Source organism: Lacerta agilis, chromosome 1 (assembly GCF_009819535.1).
Source record: "Lacerta agilis isolate rLacAgi1 chromosome 1, rLacAgi1.pri, whole genome shotgun sequence".
NCBI classification, from domain to species: Eukaryota; Metazoa; Chordata; class Lepidosauria; order Squamata; family Lacertidae; genus Lacerta; species Lacerta agilis.
The window spans coordinates 71146336-71165133 of NC_046312.1; the positions used below are offsets into that span (position 1 = coordinate 71146336).

Genomic DNA, 18798 nt, shown 5'->3' on the forward strand with positions numbered 1-18798 from the left:
CATAGCTAGATCCCTTTTCTTCTTTCTTGAACAGCACCCAGCCCGGTTTTTGACATCAGCCTTGAAAACCGCAGTAATTCAACAGTAACTTTAAAGTGGAACAGTAGCGATCCGAATGCTTCCAACTACACTTATCGGATACTAATAGAAGGAACTGATCCTCCCAGGAATGAAACTTCTGACACCAACAGTGCAGTAATTGGGGAACTGGAACCTGGAACATTGTATACATTCACAATATTCCCACAAGTTGATAATGGTACAATTGAAGGAGAACCAAATCATACAACTGTTTATACTAGTAAGTAAATTACGACAAGTGGTGATTCCCAGTCTGTGCATTTTTGTTCCATGCAGGTATATTCACAATATGTGCTTGATCAGAAGCTGACAAAATTGAGGTAGACATGCACGTGTCAAAACAATTAAATTCAATTTTCGTGTTAGATACCATTTATTTTCCATAGTTACATATTGTTTACAGGTGCGGTATTATTCTTGTTTTTTTTGTGAGAAGCTAGCCTGCTTTCCCATTTCAACGATTTACTCTCTCCCCACCCCCAAAAATTCCTGCGGATGCCCAGGTCTTCCTGAGGTTGCTGGACTCCAAACTTCCATGACTCCCAGCCATCGGGGGAGGGGGAATGATGGGTATTGGAGTGCATCATTCTCTGGAGGGCAGCTCTTTGGCTAGCCTTTGCATTAGAGGCGTATTGCAAATAAAAGGGAAGTGGTCCTCCCAGGAAGGATGCTTCTGATGTCCCCGGGGCAGCAATTAGTAGCTTGGAACCTGGAACATGGTGCAAATTCAAAATATATCCAGTAGCAGCTGATTAAAAATAAACAACAACTGAAGAAGACCAAGCTGATGTATCTGTTTATATAAGTAAGCAAATTAAAACGTGGCAATTTCCAAAATGACATTCATTACTGTACCATTTAGGTACTTTATGTACATTCACATTATGTCCTTGAGCAGAACAAGCTTGAGGTTGGCCCAGTTTAAGAAGAATCTGTGCAAAGGTGTTCTTGGACACTTAAGGCATTTCCACCCCCCTGGAAAAACGTATATATTCTGGGTGAGGTTGTACAGTAGGCACAATGGATCTTGCCCTTCTCCTTCTCCCTGATGCTCCCTGCAGCCTCCGATCTGCTGCAAAGATTCCCCCAAACCTCCAGAAGAGATTGAAGGTGTATAGGAAGCTGCAGGAGGGAGGAGAGGGTGGCCTGTTGTGCAAGCAGGACAGCACAGCTGGATTTCAGGCAGGGTACTTAACCTTATTTATCCCTCCCATGGTTCAGATCTCACTTTCCTTTTGCGTTTCCCCCATATAGAGCCCAGTCCTGTCTCTGGCTTCGATGTCGTTGATATTGGCACAGTGAACGTAACCTTAAGATGGGAAGACAATGACGCTGCTTCTTCAGGGTACACTTACATAGTATTGTATGTACAAAATCAAGTGGAAATGAATGTGACATCACAATACACGAACGTTACCATTCAAGGACTTGTACCAGGCACCCTCTATCGCTTTACTGTATTTCCACGAGCAGCAGACAACCTCACTACAGGGGACCCGCAAACCATAGACAGGTACACAGGTAAGTAGTTAAAAAGCAATTAGAAGTGTTCCTTAAAATGCTAACAATATGTATTAAAAATACATTTCCATGAGAGAGTTGAATAATTGTGTGTGTGTGTGTGTGTGCGCGCGCGTGTGTGTGCGCGCGTGTGCCTTATAATAACAAAGGAAAATATTTGGGAGGTTATGATGTCAATTTGGAACACAGTTCAGCTTAGATATATATATTTAAAAGCCATTTCCCCCCTTAACAGCTCCCAGCTCAGTCACCAGCATCAGAGTTACAGATGTCAGTACAACAACGGTCAACATAACATGGGAGAATCTTGATGCAGCTTCTCCAGAGTACACCTACAGGATACAGATTGGTGGTGAAGCTATTGTGGACAAGATATTCCCAACTACAAATGCTGAAATTTCAGAGCTAACTCCTGGGACCGATTATACATTCAGCATTTATTCAGTAGCAGGGTATAATCAAACCGAAGGGAGACCAGGCAGCATAAGTAAATGTACAGGTAAGTCTGTTAAATGGCAGAAGGGCAGAATCTTCTCTGTTATATGCTTAAGCAGATAAGGTGATGTCTGCAGAAATGGGACAGGGGGTGAAGCAAACAAAAGCAGAGCAGACTTCATGTCTTTTTTGAGGAAAGGTGTTTTATTAGGCTACCATATTTTAAATCTTACTTATTTTGCTTCTCTGTGCCTCGGGTATGTGTACAAGGCACATGAACAAAGGAAAAATTACCCCCACCGTTTCATGTCAACAGCATTTGGCGACATCCAGCCAGACTATGGAGTGAAGAATGCCTGAAGAAAATACGTCCACCTGTAAATGCAAATGAAGAATAACCATTCTTGGGTTCCAATCCTAACCCTGCTTGCTTAGCAGCATGTCCCCTTGAATTCAACAAGACTTGCGTCTGAAAAGACATAGTTAGGTCTGCGCTGTTACATGCAGTGTTTGAAACAATTAATCTTTTCAGTAGCTGGTGATAAATAAAGGATTTGATATAGAGGTGCAAACAGAAAAACCTCTTTGGTGTGCAAAAAGGCCTTTTCTAATTGAGTGTTTTATCTCTTGCATAAGATACAAGAACTGCAATCCTTGTGCTTCTGTTTGCGCGAGGTGTGTGCAACCTCTTGCTGTGTGGTCTTGCGCAGAAGCCCCACGCAATGCCTTCTGTTAGCTCTTATGCAGCAGTTAATTGCAAGACCAGGCCCCTTTTCATTGTTTAACACATTTTCTCCTGGCCAGATGAATGTTATATATCAGGCATGTTCAGCAGGTCAATTGTGATCTACCGGTCGATTGCGGGGTGTCCCCGGTCGATCGCCCCTCCTCCCCAAAACAAAAGCTCAACAACTTTGGTCAATCCAATGGGTAGATCACTCGCACTGTTTTTATAGTTACAGGTAGGTAGCCGTGTTGGTCTGCCGTAGTCGAAACAAACAAAAATCCTTCCAGTAGCACCTCAGAGACCAACTAAGTTTGTTATCGGTATGAGCTTTCGTGTTCATGTACACTTCTTCAGGTCTCATACCAATAACAAGCTTAGTTGGTCTCTGAGGTGCTACAGGAAGGATTTTTTTGTTTGTTTGTTTCGACTATTTTTATGGTGAGAGTAGATCGCAGTCTCTTGAGAGTTGGACATGCCTGTTATACATGATCCAAATTTGATATGCCATTTCTCCTTGTGCCCTCCTTGTTGTGGTGTGTCTTGTCTCCTATTATGAACAAACTGAAATGCATACAGTAGAACCTTGGTTCTCGAACAGCTCAGTTGACGAACAAATCGGCTTCCGAACGCCGAAAACCCAGAAGTAAGTGTTCCGGTTTTCAAACATTTTTCAGAAGCCGAACATCCGACACAGCTTCCGCTTGAGTGCAGGAAGTTCCTGCAGCCAATCGGAAGCCACGCCTTGGTTTTTGAACGTTTCGGAAGTTGAACAGACTTCCGGAACGGATTCCGTTTGAGAACCACGGGGCCACTGTCTAGTAAAGAGACAAAGTAGGGAACAAACCTAGTAGGAGGAATTAAGAGATTTGGTTCTGTTCTGCCCTGCTGCCTTTTTCATCCAAGTGATATGTGTGTTTATTAAATACCCTGTGTGACTAGCCTGCCTTCTTTGTTGTAGATGCTGCAAGAGTGGAGGTGTTGAACTGCATGCAAGTCGCCAAGCAGCCAAAATTGATTCTAAACTGGTCTAATCCAAAGGGAAGGTTTGCTGACTTTGGAGTTGACATCTTAAATAGTAGTTGGGGCAGTAAAAATATATCAGAAAACCATACCACAGTAACAGATTTGAACTACTATACCAACTACACTGTTAGAATTGTCACACATTCGTGTGGGAAAGATAGCCATCCTCAGGAAAAAATATGTACCACAAGTATTGGCGGTAAGCATAAGGTTGCATTGTGTGGGGTTGTTGGCAAGGAATTCATAATGGAAATGGGTTTCTGAACTAGATAGCTATTAGCATTACATAAAATAATCATATAACATCGCAAATTTTAGGCCCAGTGAAAAAGGTGTGTGTTTGTCAACAGAAATAAGCGTGGGTGTGTGGTTGTTTAAAAATTTAGAAATAGTTTTATGACCACTTACTTGAGAAAAAGTCTTTCCAAATTTTTTTTGCTAAAGGAAAACCTCGCAGCTGGAGAGTTCCTATCTTATTATCCTTAACCCTTTTGTCCCTTGTTTTTATGCAATTGTGTCTGTTGAGGGAGGGATACCAAAACAAAAACAAAAATAAAACAGAGTACCATTAGTATATACAGCATAGAACCTTGTACAGTGGTACCTCGGGTTAAGAACTTAATTCGTTCTGGAGGTCTGTTCTTAACCTGAAACTGTTCTTAACCTGAGGTACCACTTTAGCTAATGGGGCCTCCTGCTGCCGCCACACCACCGCCACGCGATTTCTGTTCTCATCCTGAAGCAAAGTTCTTAACCCAAGGTACTATTTTTGGATTAGCGGAGTCTGTAACCTGAAGCATCTGTAACCTGAGGTACCACTGTAGTACTTTCAAGATGAGCAAATTTATTATGGCACGAGCTTCTCTGGACCACTTCAATAGAATATATTGGACTGTATGTATTGCATGAAAACTAAAGTATTTCTAAGCAAGAAGATGCCAGTCCAAATAGGAACATCTTACAGTGCTTTCAGAAAATTTTAAGCTTTTGTGAAGCTCCATGCAAAGGAAGTTGCACAGTTGTGGGACAGCTACCAAGAAAAATCTCTTACAGTTTGACTTGGTCTTAAAGTCTTAAAGCTTTCACAACAACAATGTTTGCTGCTTGATTCTTTGTTGTTTGCCATGTATGTAAACCTCTGCAAGGAACATCCATGTGGTGGCTCCATGCATGATGCAGTTGCAATGTGTAGTGGCATTTGGAGCTTCTGAATGATGTGGGTGACTCCAAGTGGTAACTTGCACTTTTAAGAGTTGTAGAGTACAGAAGCCACCGTACAAAAATCATTTCGGCAAATCCCAACATAGCTATACAGATAATCAAGAACTAGGCTAGTCTTTGCAAAGGCCATTGTGTTCCTTTGTAATGCTGCAGAAAGAGATTTGAGATACAAAAATGACTTTCCCCACATTCCTTCCATGTTTGTTTTATTTGTTTTTATGTGCTTTATATACTAGTGGTTTACAGGTTTTTATGTTGTGTTTTTTTATTTTTTATGTTTTCTGTTTACTGGTTTTGTGTTGTACACTGCTTTGAGACTTTTAAAATAGTAAACAGTTCATTAATGTTTTCAGTTAATAAATATTTGTTTTCCAGACCCTCCATTACCACTTACAGCCCCTACCATTGTGGGAACCAGTCACAACTCCTTGACAGTTCAGTTCAGTAGCTTTAATGCAAGCCATGGACCTTTAGTAGCATATGCAGTAATAGTCACATCAAAAGGTAAAAACAAAATGCATGCCCAGTACAGCCATTGTATCATTTATTGTTTCCTCAGCAAAACCAAGTTTTGTATCCCACTTTGTTTCATGCTTATATTGCTATAGAGTACCTGCCAGCATGGTATTGATCAAAGCTATTATATCAACCAAGATAGGAACTGGGGGTGCTTGTACTGTTTTTCAATGGTCGCGATCCCACCTGCCATTGAACCCAATGTATTTTGACTATACACGGTTTTGGCTTTAGGCTCAATCCCCAGAATGTAACCCCCATGTAACTTATGGGTTTACTTCTTTTTTTAACTTAGTATTTTGATTCTGGACAATATTGAAGTAGCTGTTGAATATTTTACTTCTATTGAACTCTATGAGTATCTAAAAATCTATCATTTTATATTTTCTTTATAATTACATGATGGTGTATTCTCATTTCTCTCCCCCCCCCAATACAGATGTAGTCCCTACAGAGGCCTTGAAATATACCTACGACGATTTCATGAATCGGGGAGCAGATGCTTATGTTGCATTTGTCAAAGATGTGCAAAAGCGTTCCTCTTCCTCCTCCAACCATGAGCAGCATAATATTGAAATAGGAGACGGATCCATAACACATGGTTATTTCAGTGGGAAGTTAATCCCACTTCATTCATACAGGTATTTTAATTCTTATTTCTAACTCCATTTCCCTGAGTCGTGTTGATGACTAAAACATAACAAATGAGTAACACACACTTATTTCTTTTAAAACCAAACTGATTTCAAATCCCATTTTCTTTCTCCTCTGCCTTGCATTAGGGTATGTGTTGCTGGTTTTACTCGCATTGAGTATTTGAATCACACCATCAACGTAAATGAGAGTTATGTCTCCCTTTCAAAAATTTCAGATGCTGTTGTCTTACCTCAAGATCCAGGTACATTTACTTAGTTGTTCTTGTGAACCCAGTTCCGTTCCCCTCCTTGCCAAAGCGTAGCCTTAGACCTTTGTGTTTCAGAGCGTGTCTAATGAGCAGGGTATAGAAAACCAACCCTGTGAGGTAGTACATTGCCACCACTCCTTAAGTCCAAACAACCTGGAATTCCCAGACATTACTGGGCACCCCTAAAATTCTAGGGAAGCAAAAGCTAAAGGCCAGACCCTCTGCTCCCAGAGTCTCAGGTTAAACACTTACACAGTAGCAAGTGACCAAGAGGTTGGGAACTGGATTCAGTACCCAAGAAGACAGGCATCAGTCTTATATGGTAGGTTTATTAAAATTAGTAGTAGCAGAACTCCAAGGTCTGTAAAATAAAATAAAATTCAGAAATGCAAACCCCATAGTGAGGACCAAGTATGCTTGGCAACTGTAGAATGCAAATGTACTATTGGGATTGCAGTGGAGCGCTGGGAGGAAAAAGGGGGAGAGAATGGAGTGTCGCAGAATACTGAACAGAAAAATCCCACAGTGCACCATTTTTTCTTGTGAATCCCACTTAAACATGGAATCCTGCATGTATCCAACAGCCTGACCTCCCTTACCGTCTGATGTCTTGTGTGAACTACTCACGGGATTGGGCATAAGGTCCTAGTACTAGCTATTGGATTTTCTTTGCACTTGAGACTTTCATCCTCTTTGTGGCTTGTAGTTGAGTCTGATGTACCCTGGAGCAAGCTCCAGTTCACCTTATGGGAATTTTCCAGTTGCCAGCTCATGGTCAGTAGGGGCAAAGCCTTAACCATATATCCTGGTTCAGAGGACACAGTAAGAAGAACCTTAGAATAATAGAATTGTAGAGTTGGAAGGGACCGTGAGGGTCATCTAGTCCAACCCCCTGCAATGCAGGAATCTTTTGAACCCACGACCCTGAGGTTAAGAGTCTCATGCTTTTACAGGCTGAGCTATCCTGCCTTGGCTGAGCTCAGTGCAGCACCTTAGTTAAAAGGACTGAGAGAGGAGCAAAGCAGCTGCAAGCTCCTCTCTGGGAGCCCACACAGTTTGCTTACTATGTCAAGTGAACTGGGTCTGATGCATGTAACAGGGGTGAGACCTAATCTCTGATTTGTTCAGACACCACTGAATTGCACTGAACGACCCTTTGCTTCTTGAGAGTTCAGCTAGCAATCTCTGCTCATTTTAGCTTGTTTGGATAATGGGAGATTCAAATATCTCACTGAATCATTATCCTGCCCAATAATTTTACCCAATAAAGTCTCAGTGCTGAATAGAAACTGTGAGCTCCTGCCTAGCTAGGGCAACAAAAGCTAGTGATTGCTGAGAGCACACTTCAAGGGCCCTTGTTAAAACCTTGTGGTTGTTATTCTTTCGCCTTGTCGTTATGACTTGTAAAGGAGTTAAAATCATTTGCTTCTTTTCCAGCTGTCATCACAGGAGCTGTTGTTGGATGCATTCTGGCTGCTGCCGTTATTGCTGCAGGAGTTGGTTTTTTCATCTTCTGGAAAAAGAGAAGGTATATTAGCTGATGCATAATTCTTTACAAGGATGTAGTTGGGCGTAACACTTCATGATGCAGGTCTCTGCTGCTTCTCTTTCACGTATTTGGAATGTTTGGGTTCTGTTTCTACCATGCATTCAAACCATTTTCAGGCTGGCTGTCTTAGGAAGGTCAGGAGGCCTTAATTTTTATTATCAGGGTGCAATAACTCGGCAGGTAAGAAACAGGTACTTCTTAATGAACCAGCTTAGTTCAAATACATAGTCCCACCAAACTGTGACTTGATAGGTCAGCAAAAGTTGGTCTTTAAAAATAATTAAAGTCGCTTTACCTCTTTTCTCAGTCTTTATTCTCTGAGTTCCCCATGGCCACAGCTGACTATTCCAGTGCTCTGATACAGTGCTCTTGAAGGGAGTTGACATGACATTTTATCAGAAGTCATGTTAAGGATTTTTACTACATGCTTCTTGGCAGCTGCACAACTGAGCAATTAACAGTTGCCCCACTGATACTGGTTTTTTTTTCTCTTGGGAAGGCTCTGTGGGTGGATTTTGTTCACTCTCAGTGCCTGATTGCCATAAAGTTGGTCTAGAAGAAATTCCTCCCTGATGAGATTGGGCTTGTGACCCTGGGTGGTGGTTTCTTTTTGGCCTTCATGTGCAGCTTGGATGGTTTAGTTCCTCGAAGGCTCTGGATCTGTTGCTCTGCAGACTGTCCTTCATAGGATGCTGTGTAATCTGCAATCAGTGGTGGAGGAAGCCTCTCGGGTGCCTGGGGTGGCACACACCGTGGGGCCTCCGGAATCTGTCTGCCTCCTCCCACTCAGCCGCCCTACAGCTGTGGGGGATGTGGGCAGACCGTCTGGGCAGCGTGGAGCCTGTGAGCGCCTAAGCCACCGCGTTTCTTCCAGGAGAGACACATGGCTTGGGTGCGCTGCAGGCCCCACAGTGAGTGCCGCCTGGCATTTTGTCACCCCCCTCAGTGGTGACACCCAGGGTGGCCCGCACCCACCACATCCTCCTTCCTCCTCCCCTGTCTACAATGTGTCAGTTCATCTTTGGGGAGAGCTGTGCCTTGTGGGAAATGGTTTGGGCCGCATGGACACCAGTACTTTCCAATCCTATATTTGCTGCTTAATGGAAGGCATAGTTTTGTGGCCTGGTGTTGGCATTTTAGCCAAACCTGTAGTTGTGGAAACCTTTGTATTTTTGATTTCAGTTTTTCCAAGAGTGAAAAATCCAACTAACCCTTTTTCAAAATCTACAATTCTACAGGAAAGGTGGAAAAAACAACCAGGTGCCATTTACCCAATTAGAGTGAGTTGACTGTTACTATCTTCTCTTTAGAATATATTGAGGATCAATCAGAATTGGCTTTGTTTTAAAGTGGTGGGGGAGATAATACTTAGAGTGCTTTAAAAGTATTTTGGGCCATTGAGGCCCTAATAACCTATGTTATTAAACTCTGTTATGATTAATTGGTGTAATAATGTGTCAGAATCCCTGTGTAAAGATACTAAACAACATGCAAAGGCCTCCACTACAACCCTACCTTTCTTTCTTGGTGGTTAGGTGTGGGGTGCCCTGTTTCACCAGTATTAAATTCAACCTAGTTTCTATGGCTCTAAGATAGATTGTGTGTTGTGTGTGCGCAGGGGAGTAGGGTTATACCTGTCTAGGTAGGGGCACAGCTGGGCCACCAGCCCAAGCCGATGGAAGGCACTCCAAGGCCATCCAAGCCTCAAGCAACAGCAAAGGATCCAGGAGTACCCCCAAGCTATGTGTAGTAACTACTGGGTTGCTTTTTCTTATCCTTCCAGATGAAGCAATTTATGTGATGAGCCAGGAGAAATAGATGCAACTAAATAATTGGAAATGGCAGAAGCATAGCTCAGACTATAAAGAAGATCAATTTTTAAAGCTATGCTTTTGCTCCTCCAAAATTTAATTGGGCATTCTTGTATCACAGCAGGGAATTTGTAGTTTACGTAATACTAGATTCCAAGTATTATGTATAAAATTGTTCTGCTCAGTTAATAAAGACTGTAACTAATGTGTGTGATTTTTCTCTTTTCCTTTCCGTCTTCCTCTGCAGACCGAGAAAGTAAGCAAATAATTTACTATACTCTAGATGAATAATAGAAATAGTGCTTGAATTAATGCCTCTCATTTGGTTATGTTTTATTTCTGTTTAGCTTCTCAGAGAATGCTTAGTGCTTTATTTCTTAAGGAAACATTTTATGTTGTGTATTCTACACACTCGGCACTTCAGCTATCAAAATAGGGATTTGGAATTTCGGAATTTCTGTTGTCTATAATTCTCACCTTGTTGTACTCCAGCATGCCCTTGGTGTATGGGCCAAATTGTTGCCTATGAAAATTCATGGCACAAATAAGTCGAGAGCAGCCAGAGGGGAAAGGTGGCAGCTTGCACCTTGCCTCCTAGCGGCAGCATCACTGCCACTTACCAGGAAAAAGAGGGTGGAGGCAGCTGCAGGGTTTACAGTTGTGCCGGATTAACTCCGCCGGGGTACCTGCCCAATGCTGACCTCTTCCCCCCTACTTCCTAGTAGGCAGCAGCAATGCTGGTGTCAGGAGGCCAGGTTGTACGCACAGCCACCCCTCCACACCAGATATTCCTGAAATAAAATCTCTAGTCCCTACTGGGCTATGACCCTTTTCTATGTCAAGAGTGTGTACTAGGCCCAAAACAATAGATGGCATATCTCGGGTAGTGCCCCTATGAAAGTAACAGCGCTGCTGCTGCCGTCTTCAGGAGGCCATGTGTGCACTGCCATGTCCCCCTACCAGCTGCTCCTGAAATTGAGTTTTTAGCAGAATAAGTGTGTCATAGATCATGTCAACTACTACAAGGTTTTTGTTTCTTTCAGATCAAAGTTATTTAAAGTGGAAGACTTTGAGTCTCATTTTAAGAAACAGAAAGCTGACTCAAACTGTGGATTTGCAGAAGAGTATGAGGTATGCATTTGAAATGTTCTTAGCTTTTTCTCTGTCGTCGTAATGTTTACATTCTTCCATATAAGAGATCAGCTACGTAGCTCTCGTGCAGGCCCTTAGGGTGAAGGGCAGGTAATAAATTAAATAATGACAACAACACATGCTTCCTCCAGCACAGCTGAAAGATTAAGACCGTCTTCACTGAACTGTTGAAAAAGGAAGATGCAAATAGGACTTGAGTCCCTGCGAAATCTGAAATTCATGTTTTGAGGTGGCTTTCATTATTTAAAGAGCCAAAATTCAACTGTGAAAAAGCCATATGCAGTGGGAAACAATAAGCAAACCTAACAGTTAGGAATTGCCTTCCCCCAAAGTTCAGTGCTGTTGGGTGTCATATGGCCAAGTGTTGAAGAACTATTTGCATGTCATGAGGTAAAATAATCCTAAATTCCTTCTCTATTTGCTGCAGGAGCTCAGGCCTGTTGGTACAAATCAGCCCAGATTTGCAGCTGAACTACAAGAGAACAAAGCAAAAAATAGATATAACAATGTATTGCCATGTAAGTTCCTCAACCCTACTGCTACTAAAAACTGACCTGGCACCATCACTGTGTTAGTAGAATCCCTTCTCCCTCTCCACCTCTATCAGCAAAGATTAGTGGGCTAGGATCAGACTCTAAGGCTACTTTTAATCCTAATTACTACACCACCTATATTCTTTCATCTGATTCATGGCGTTTTCCAAAGGATAGTTTCTCTTTATTTAGTGGCTTAACTCATTTTATGTGGTGTGTGCAGTGGAAAAAGGAAAATATATTGACACATCCTTTTAATAATAATAATTAATAATAATAATTTTTTGCAGATGATATTTCTCGTGTCAGACTTCAGATCCAAAACCATCCAACCAATGATTACATTAATGCAAACTATATGCCGGTAAGTGTTCCCAGCCTATTAAAAAAAAAAAAAAACCATAGTGTTTTAATGACAGATTTATAAATAAGAAAAGTGGTATTCAGACCATACTTTGATTGCAGGGTTACAATTCCAAGAAAGAGTTCATTGCTGCACAAGGCCCTTTGCCCAATACGGTGCAAGACTTCTGGCGCATGATCTGGGAGAAGAAAATTTATACCGTTGTTATGCTGACTAAATGTATTGAACAAGGCAGGGTGAGTTTTTGTTAAAGTTCTGAAACATGCTACAGAATGTTGACATGCACCACAACCGCCACAATTTTTGCAGCTCAATGATTCTAAAAAAATTAATTCAATGATAAAAAACCCCTACCAGTTTAAGACCACAACCTGGGAAATTAGAAGCTAAGATCGATGCCTTAACAGATGTACCCCGTGATCAGTAATAAAATTGTTGGATCCTGATGCGGAGGATGAAGATGCCCCACATTGCCCTGGTTTTGTATTGCCCTAAGTTTTTTTGGCCAAACATGAGTTTGGCCAAACTGCGAGAGGCAGTGAAGGATAGGCGTGCCTGGCGTGCTCTGGTCCATGGGGTCACAAAGAGTCGGACACGACTGAACAACAACAACAAAAGTTTTTTTGTGTGGCACTACAGTAAAGCGGAACGATAACAGTTTCTTATTCTGGATTTGCAACATCATGAGCGACAGAAGAACGTTCCTCAGCTACTGCCGTGCTTTGACTTCCACCCAGCAGGCATGCTGCGAGACCTCTGGGGTTGCTTTGAAGCCTGCGATGCTTGTTGGCGGTGGTCGTGGGAACCAGGCTACCTTGGCTATATGCTGCTGAAGTTGATAATAAGGGATAAGCGAAAGGATTTAGCACCCTCTTCCAGCCCAGCACTTCTTTTGCTCCTGATTTGTTTGGTGTTTTTAATATTCTGTTGGGAGCTGCCCAGAGTGGCTGGGGAAACCCAGCCAGATGGGTGGGGTATACAGGTGAAACTCGAAAAATTAGAATATCGTGGAAAAGTCCATTTTTGTAAGCCATTGTTTTCATTAGCTACTGGAGTTTAATATATGAGATAGACTCATGACATGCAAAGCGAGATAGGTCAAGCCTTTGCTTGTTATAATTGTGATGATTATGGCGTACAGCTGATGAAAACCCCAAAGTTGAAATTGTTAATTTGGGGTTCTCATCAGCTGTACGCCATAATCATCACAATTATAACAAATAAATGCTTGACATATCTCGCTTTGCATGTCATGAGTCTATCTCATATATTAGTTTCACCTTTTAAGTTGAATTGCTGAAAGAAATGAACCTTTCCACGATATTCTAATTTTTTGAGTTTCACCTGTAATAATAATAATTATTATTATTATTATTATTATTATTATTATTATTCCATCCCAAAACCACTTTGCAACAAAAAAGACTTGTGAGCTAAGAACTGTGAGGTCACTTCTTTGATACTCTTCTGCAAGTCCCTACGAGAACCTTTTAGACGGGAAAGGGGCACTGGCCTGCAAAGGCATTGACGTTTAAATAATTAAGTAACTCAACATCTGTAGGCTCACCACCTCCACGCCTACAAGGTGCACTGTTTGATGTTGCCTCTGTGAAATCTATGAAACGAGTGGATTATTTTCAAAGCTTACTTTGGCATTTACCATTATTGGCACCCTCAGCAGTTGCAACAGTGCTGGGCAACAAACGGGGCATGCATCACACCCCGAGGCATTGGTAGTAGAAGCACTCCCACTCCTGCTGTATCAGAGGATAACCCCCACCTCTCACTGTTTGACCCCACCTGCCAACACAGCTGAGCAGCAAAGAGGCACAAGTCAATTTCTTTTAATTGCTTCTTAAGAAGGAGAACAATGGTCCCAAGCGCTCTATCCCACCCCCACCCCCCATCTGGGCCTAAATCCAGTTTCCCCATCCCTTACCTTTCTTATATTCTTTTTACTTTTGTGAACCTATCATATAAGTTGACTTATAATTTATATTTCTAGACAAAATGTGAGGAATATTGGCCAAATAAACAATCCAAGAGCTATGGAGACATAACAGTAGCCATGACTTCAGAAATTCCCCTTCCAGAGTGGACAATAAGAGATTTCTCCATGGAAAAGGTGAGTTGTTTGCTGTCTCTCTCCCCCCCCTCCTCTCTCTCTCTCTCTCTGTGTGTGTGTGTTTGTGTGTGTGTCTGTGTTTTGCTTATACTCTGCATTGATGACATATCACTTAGGCTGCAATCCTATGGGGTCCCAGCAGCCTTGTCAGAGACATCAGAGAGAGGGAGTTCTGCTGTTTTATCTCTTCTCCTTGTCACTACAGAAATCTTCAGGCACTGATATGACTGGGGCATGGGTATGACTGGTTTTAGAAACTTCCGTTGGCCTTACTATTCTGATAATTATTCTGATTTGGGGGGGGGGGGCTAGATATGGGCACCAGAGATTTTTCACAGGAGAAACAAGGGCTCTGGATTAGACACGTGACCTACCTTTTCAATGTGATTTGTTGCCTGCTGTTAAACTTATTTATTTTAGGTTAATTTACACCTCATTTCAGATTTGGAACAGGCAACAAAACGAGTTCACAATAGAAGTGTTTCTAACTCTGAATTTTAGAGATGGGCAGAATCCACTCCACTCAAGTTTGGAACTTTTCATAGAATTGTAGAGTAGGAATTTGAATGGATTAAGCAATAAGACGTCTGCTGGGACCCTAAAATTAAACATTGGGTAACTGGGAAACATCATAATTGGGAAAATTGATAATTTTCAGATTGACAAGGCTCCTAAATCTCCTCATTCATCACTAGGAGCAAAGTAGAGCCTAGGAGTCTCTATATTTGACACACCTTTCCCATGTGATTAAGTTATCTGAAATCATGTTGTTCCCCCATAGTCATCCAGGATGTGTGTGGCAGGCTCAATCTACCAAGAGGACCAAATTGTCCTAGAGGCCTTGTTGCTCCCATAGCAATATTTCACAGCCCTCAACCTCCAAATTTCCCCTCCCCAAAAAACCACCCAGTTCCAAAATCCATTGCGTGTGATCTACTCCATCACTAGTGAAAATAGTCAAGCTAGATATAAAAAATTCACTTCCCTGATTTATCCAAGTGATTTGAAACCATCAAAAATACACTCAGCTTGCAGCAATTCCAGAAGATGTACTGAACCCAAAGTCTTAGGTCAAGCACTCAGAGGATAGAAATATGAGTTTGCTCAATGAAAAGTATTTGGCACTTGGTGTGAGTCTCATACATTGGTTTCTTCCTCCCCTGACACTGTTCACCCTGAGCAACTTGTCACTGTCTCTTCTTCCACAGCTGACCCTTCCACTTAGCTTTAACCTGCTTGCCTTTTTTTTTTCTTCCGCCAAGCCATTCTCATGGCTCACGTTTTGCTGTGCTACGGAATTGCCAGGAAGCAGCTTACAGGCTTTATTTTTTTATTTATTATAAAATACTTCGTGACATCATTCTTCCAAACCCTAACGACTACTCCTGTTCCTCTATTTTCATTTCTAAGAGTGATTCATCTGAAAGTCACCCCGTGCGACAGTTCCACTTCACAGCCTGGCCAGATCATGGTGTCCCGGAAACAACCAACCTCCTCATTAACTTCAGACACTTAGTACAGGAATACATGAAGCAGAACCCTCCAAGTTCTCCTACCTTAGTGCACTGCAGGTACATATACTACTTTCTGGAAGGGGAGGGGAGACTCCAAGTCTAAGTAGTATCCTATATACAGTTATACTTGTGTGGAAGTGCAGGGGCTGGGGTGGGAATCTTTCAATGCCACTGCTTATGTAACTATAAAGGCCAGGGATGTGATGTCACAGGGTCTTAACACATGCAAAGTTGGGTATTCTTGTTTCTATTGCCATTCTAGTTTTCCATACAGTCACTGATTTTCGGGTGAAGGGTAAAGGTAAATGACCCCTGGACGGTTAAGTCCAGTCAAAAGCAACTATGGGGTTGCGGCGCTCATCTCGCGTTCAGGCTGAGGGAGCCAGTGTTTGTCCACAGACAGCTTTCCGGGTCATGTGGCCAGCATGACTAAACCGTTTCTGGCACAACCGAACACTGTGATGAGTGCCAAAGCACACAGAAATGCCATTTACCTTCCTGCCAAAGTGGTGCCTATTTATCTACTTGCACTGGTGTGCTTTCAAATTGCTAGGTTGGCAGGAGCTGGGACAGAGCAATGGGGTGTCACGTGGATTCGAACCACTGACCTTCTGAGGCTCAGTGGTTTAGACCACAGCACCACCCATGTCCCATAGGTGAAAAATGATACAGCACCTGATTCTTCCAGGCCATTTCCTGGGCACAATCTTAGCACTACCAAGATGAATTTACCTCACTCTTTGCATATTCAGAGTTACTACATGTAGAGGCGTCCAGCTAAATGGAGTGAGGGCAGGGACCGGACCATTATTTTGCTTTCTGCAAGGCCTCCTCAGTCTCTTTTTTAATAGATGTACACTGTAGACCTGTGGTCCTCCAGATGCTGCAGAACTACAGCTCTCCTTTCCCCTGGCTGTTGGCCTTGCTGGCTGGGTCTCATGGGAGTAGGAGCCCAACAACACCTGGAAAGACAGGTTTCCCCATCCCTGCCTTAGACAAACAGACAGCTTTTGCAATGGGCTCCATCTCCTGGTACCGTGGTGCCAGTGGGCCCTAGGGCCACTTGACAGGTTATTTCTCTCTACCTGTGCACCACTTCTATGGAGGAAAAGGTGTCCACCGAGAGTTTTAAGAGCAGCAGAATAGATAGTGTGTCTTCTTCTTTTTTCATTCACAGAAGAAAGATAATTATGCTGTGTTAAGTGATCCTTAACCCGAGGTTTAAGTGAGGATTTAGTGCTTAACTGAACGCAAGCACGAAGCCATTAAATACATATGCAATTGTTTTTTCTTACAGTGCTGGTGTCGGAAGGACGGGGACGTTCATTGCAATTGACCATTTGATCCATCAAATGGAGATGGAGAACACTGTTGATGTGTACGGTGCTGTATATGAGCTTAGAATGCATCGGTCTTTAATGGTGCAAACAGAGGTATGGGCAGGATGCTATTCTGAGCACGTCAATCATTGACCTACACATGGCATAGCAAGTAATATTGCCACCAGCTTTCAGCATTGTTCCAGTTGATTTAATATTTCTTTTGATAACCTGGAGACGCAACTGCAGACATCAGACCTAAATTTCTGAACAATCAACTCTGCACCGTTATTTCGGTTTCTGTTCTTATTGCTCATATGGATACCTTGAGGGCCACTGTTGTTGATTTCTTTTGAATGCTGGGGGGGGGGGGGAGAAATGCCTTTCTTGCAGTCACTTCCTATATGGGCAGTGTAAGGTCCTCGGTTAGTTGCTCATGAGTAAGCAGGCAAAACTCCGATCTTTCCTTTTGTAGTTTTATTGTGCATACTATGTACAGTGCAGAGCTAACAAGTTCATGTCTGTATCAAACATCATCAGAATCCGGGAATGGCCCCTTCCGGTTCTGACCCCAACAAAAGAGTTTTGCTATATGAAAACCCCGCCTTCCATTCTTTTGTTTCACCCCTCGACGCCTTTGGGGCGACAGAAATTGTGTACCTCCTTCCTCGCCCCTGGGGCTAGGGGAGTGCAGGGTCTCTCCAACATCCCCAGAGCCTCAACCCTCCATCTCCTGAGACCCATGCCCCTCCCCGCTAGAAACCTCGCTGCTCCCTCCGCTGCCAGAGGAGGAGCTGCTGGTCAGGTGGGGCCGGGGCTTTCTGTAGCATCCCGAGAGCCCTCCCACCACCTTGCGCTGCGCCGGGGACAGTTCCCTGACAGGCAGGAAGAGGCAGATGTTTTAAAACTGCAAGATTTTTTTCTCTTTTCTTTCATATAATGAAATGGCTGTGATGAAGCCCAAGATATTTGCAAGAAGTATGGATGCATTGCAGTTTTTGACTGCAGTAATGGGCATAATCTCTCTTAAAAAATGATTCATCATATGAAATCTATGCTACATACTCATTATTAATGTTATTGTTGTTATTTCTCTCCTTTAGGACCAGTATGTCTTCCTAAACCAGTGTGTTTTGGACATTATCAAATCCCAGAAAGATAAGAAAACAGACCTTATCTATCAAAACACAAATGCCATGGCAATCTATGAGAACTTCACCCCGTTGCCACATATTGGGAAGGCAAATGGCTACCATGCATAACTGCAAGGGAATGACAAGCCTCCTACTTCTGCCTTTTACATAAGTGAGGAGATAAGCACTGTTTTTGTATGTCTTTCTATACAGAGACTTTTTCCACTTTTTAAAAAAGAATAACTGAAGATGTACACATTTTTAAAAAATGCCAATGGGAACTATAGTTTCTACAATAGTGTTAAAGGGAAAATACACTGTATTTTACAGAAGAATTTGAAGAAGGTGAAGAAGCATCACATGATTGGTGGATTATCATTGATTAAATGATGGGATCCCTTTTTGAACTTCAGAAATAATAAATGACGCAGATACTTAAAATCAGGTGTGAGGGTCACTGTTCCGGAGATGTCTATATGTACATTTGGCTTCTCGCCAAAAGAAACTTACGTTATCAGTGACTGCTCAAGTTCTTATTGTTTTATTTAAAACGGGAACACAAAAATTAGCAAATGGGATATTTTATTATGTACTTGTGCCTTTTTCTAGCTGTTTTGCTATAGACAAAATGATCAGAGTCCTATATTTTTGTATTGAAATTCTCGGTTGAAATATAACATTTAAATAAGATTAATATCAATTCTCTTTTGAAATAGCTTTGTTGATTCTTCCTTCGTGGAGGTGGCAACCCTTTCTTTGTATTTTACTGCAAGTCTACAAAGACTTTTCCGTAGTGGTAATTCACTTGATGGTGTGAGGACTGGAGCAATCGTGTGACACCTTGGCTGTATAAAACTGTATTAAACTGTG

General features: G+C 42.3%; 1 protein-coding gene across 1 annotated transcript in view; it reads left to right on the top strand.

Annotated features, from left to right (window-relative positions):
* PTPRJ (protein tyrosine phosphatase receptor type J) overlaps nucleotides 1-18798 on the top strand; it is a 73259-nt gene extending 54461 nt beyond the window's left edge. Inside the window, exons 8-25 of the mRNA XM_033154182.1 lie at nucleotides 35-301; nucleotides 1336-1602; nucleotides 1838-2101; nucleotides 3723-3986; nucleotides 5384-5512; nucleotides 5964-6165; nucleotides 6307-6422; nucleotides 7866-7956; nucleotides 9216-9257; nucleotides 10036-10044; nucleotides 10832-10919; nucleotides 11368-11458; nucleotides 11764-11837; nucleotides 11939-12073; nucleotides 13843-13962; nucleotides 15373-15533; nucleotides 16774-16909; nucleotides 17899-18798. Of these exons, the coding sequence (XP_033010073.1) occupies nucleotides 35-301; nucleotides 1336-1602; nucleotides 1838-2101; nucleotides 3723-3986; nucleotides 5384-5512; nucleotides 5964-6165; nucleotides 6307-6422; nucleotides 7866-7956; nucleotides 9216-9257; nucleotides 10036-10044; nucleotides 10832-10919; nucleotides 11368-11458; nucleotides 11764-11837; nucleotides 11939-12073; nucleotides 13843-13962; nucleotides 15373-15533; nucleotides 16774-16909; nucleotides 17899-18057 (2615 nt within the window). The 3' untranslated portion in view covers nucleotides 18058-18798. The remainder of the gene's footprint in view (nucleotides 1-34; nucleotides 302-1335; nucleotides 1603-1837; nucleotides 2102-3722; nucleotides 3987-5383; nucleotides 5513-5963; nucleotides 6166-6306; nucleotides 6423-7865; nucleotides 7957-9215; nucleotides 9258-10035; nucleotides 10045-10831; nucleotides 10920-11367; nucleotides 11459-11763; nucleotides 11838-11938; nucleotides 12074-13842; nucleotides 13963-15372; nucleotides 15534-16773; nucleotides 16910-17898) is intronic.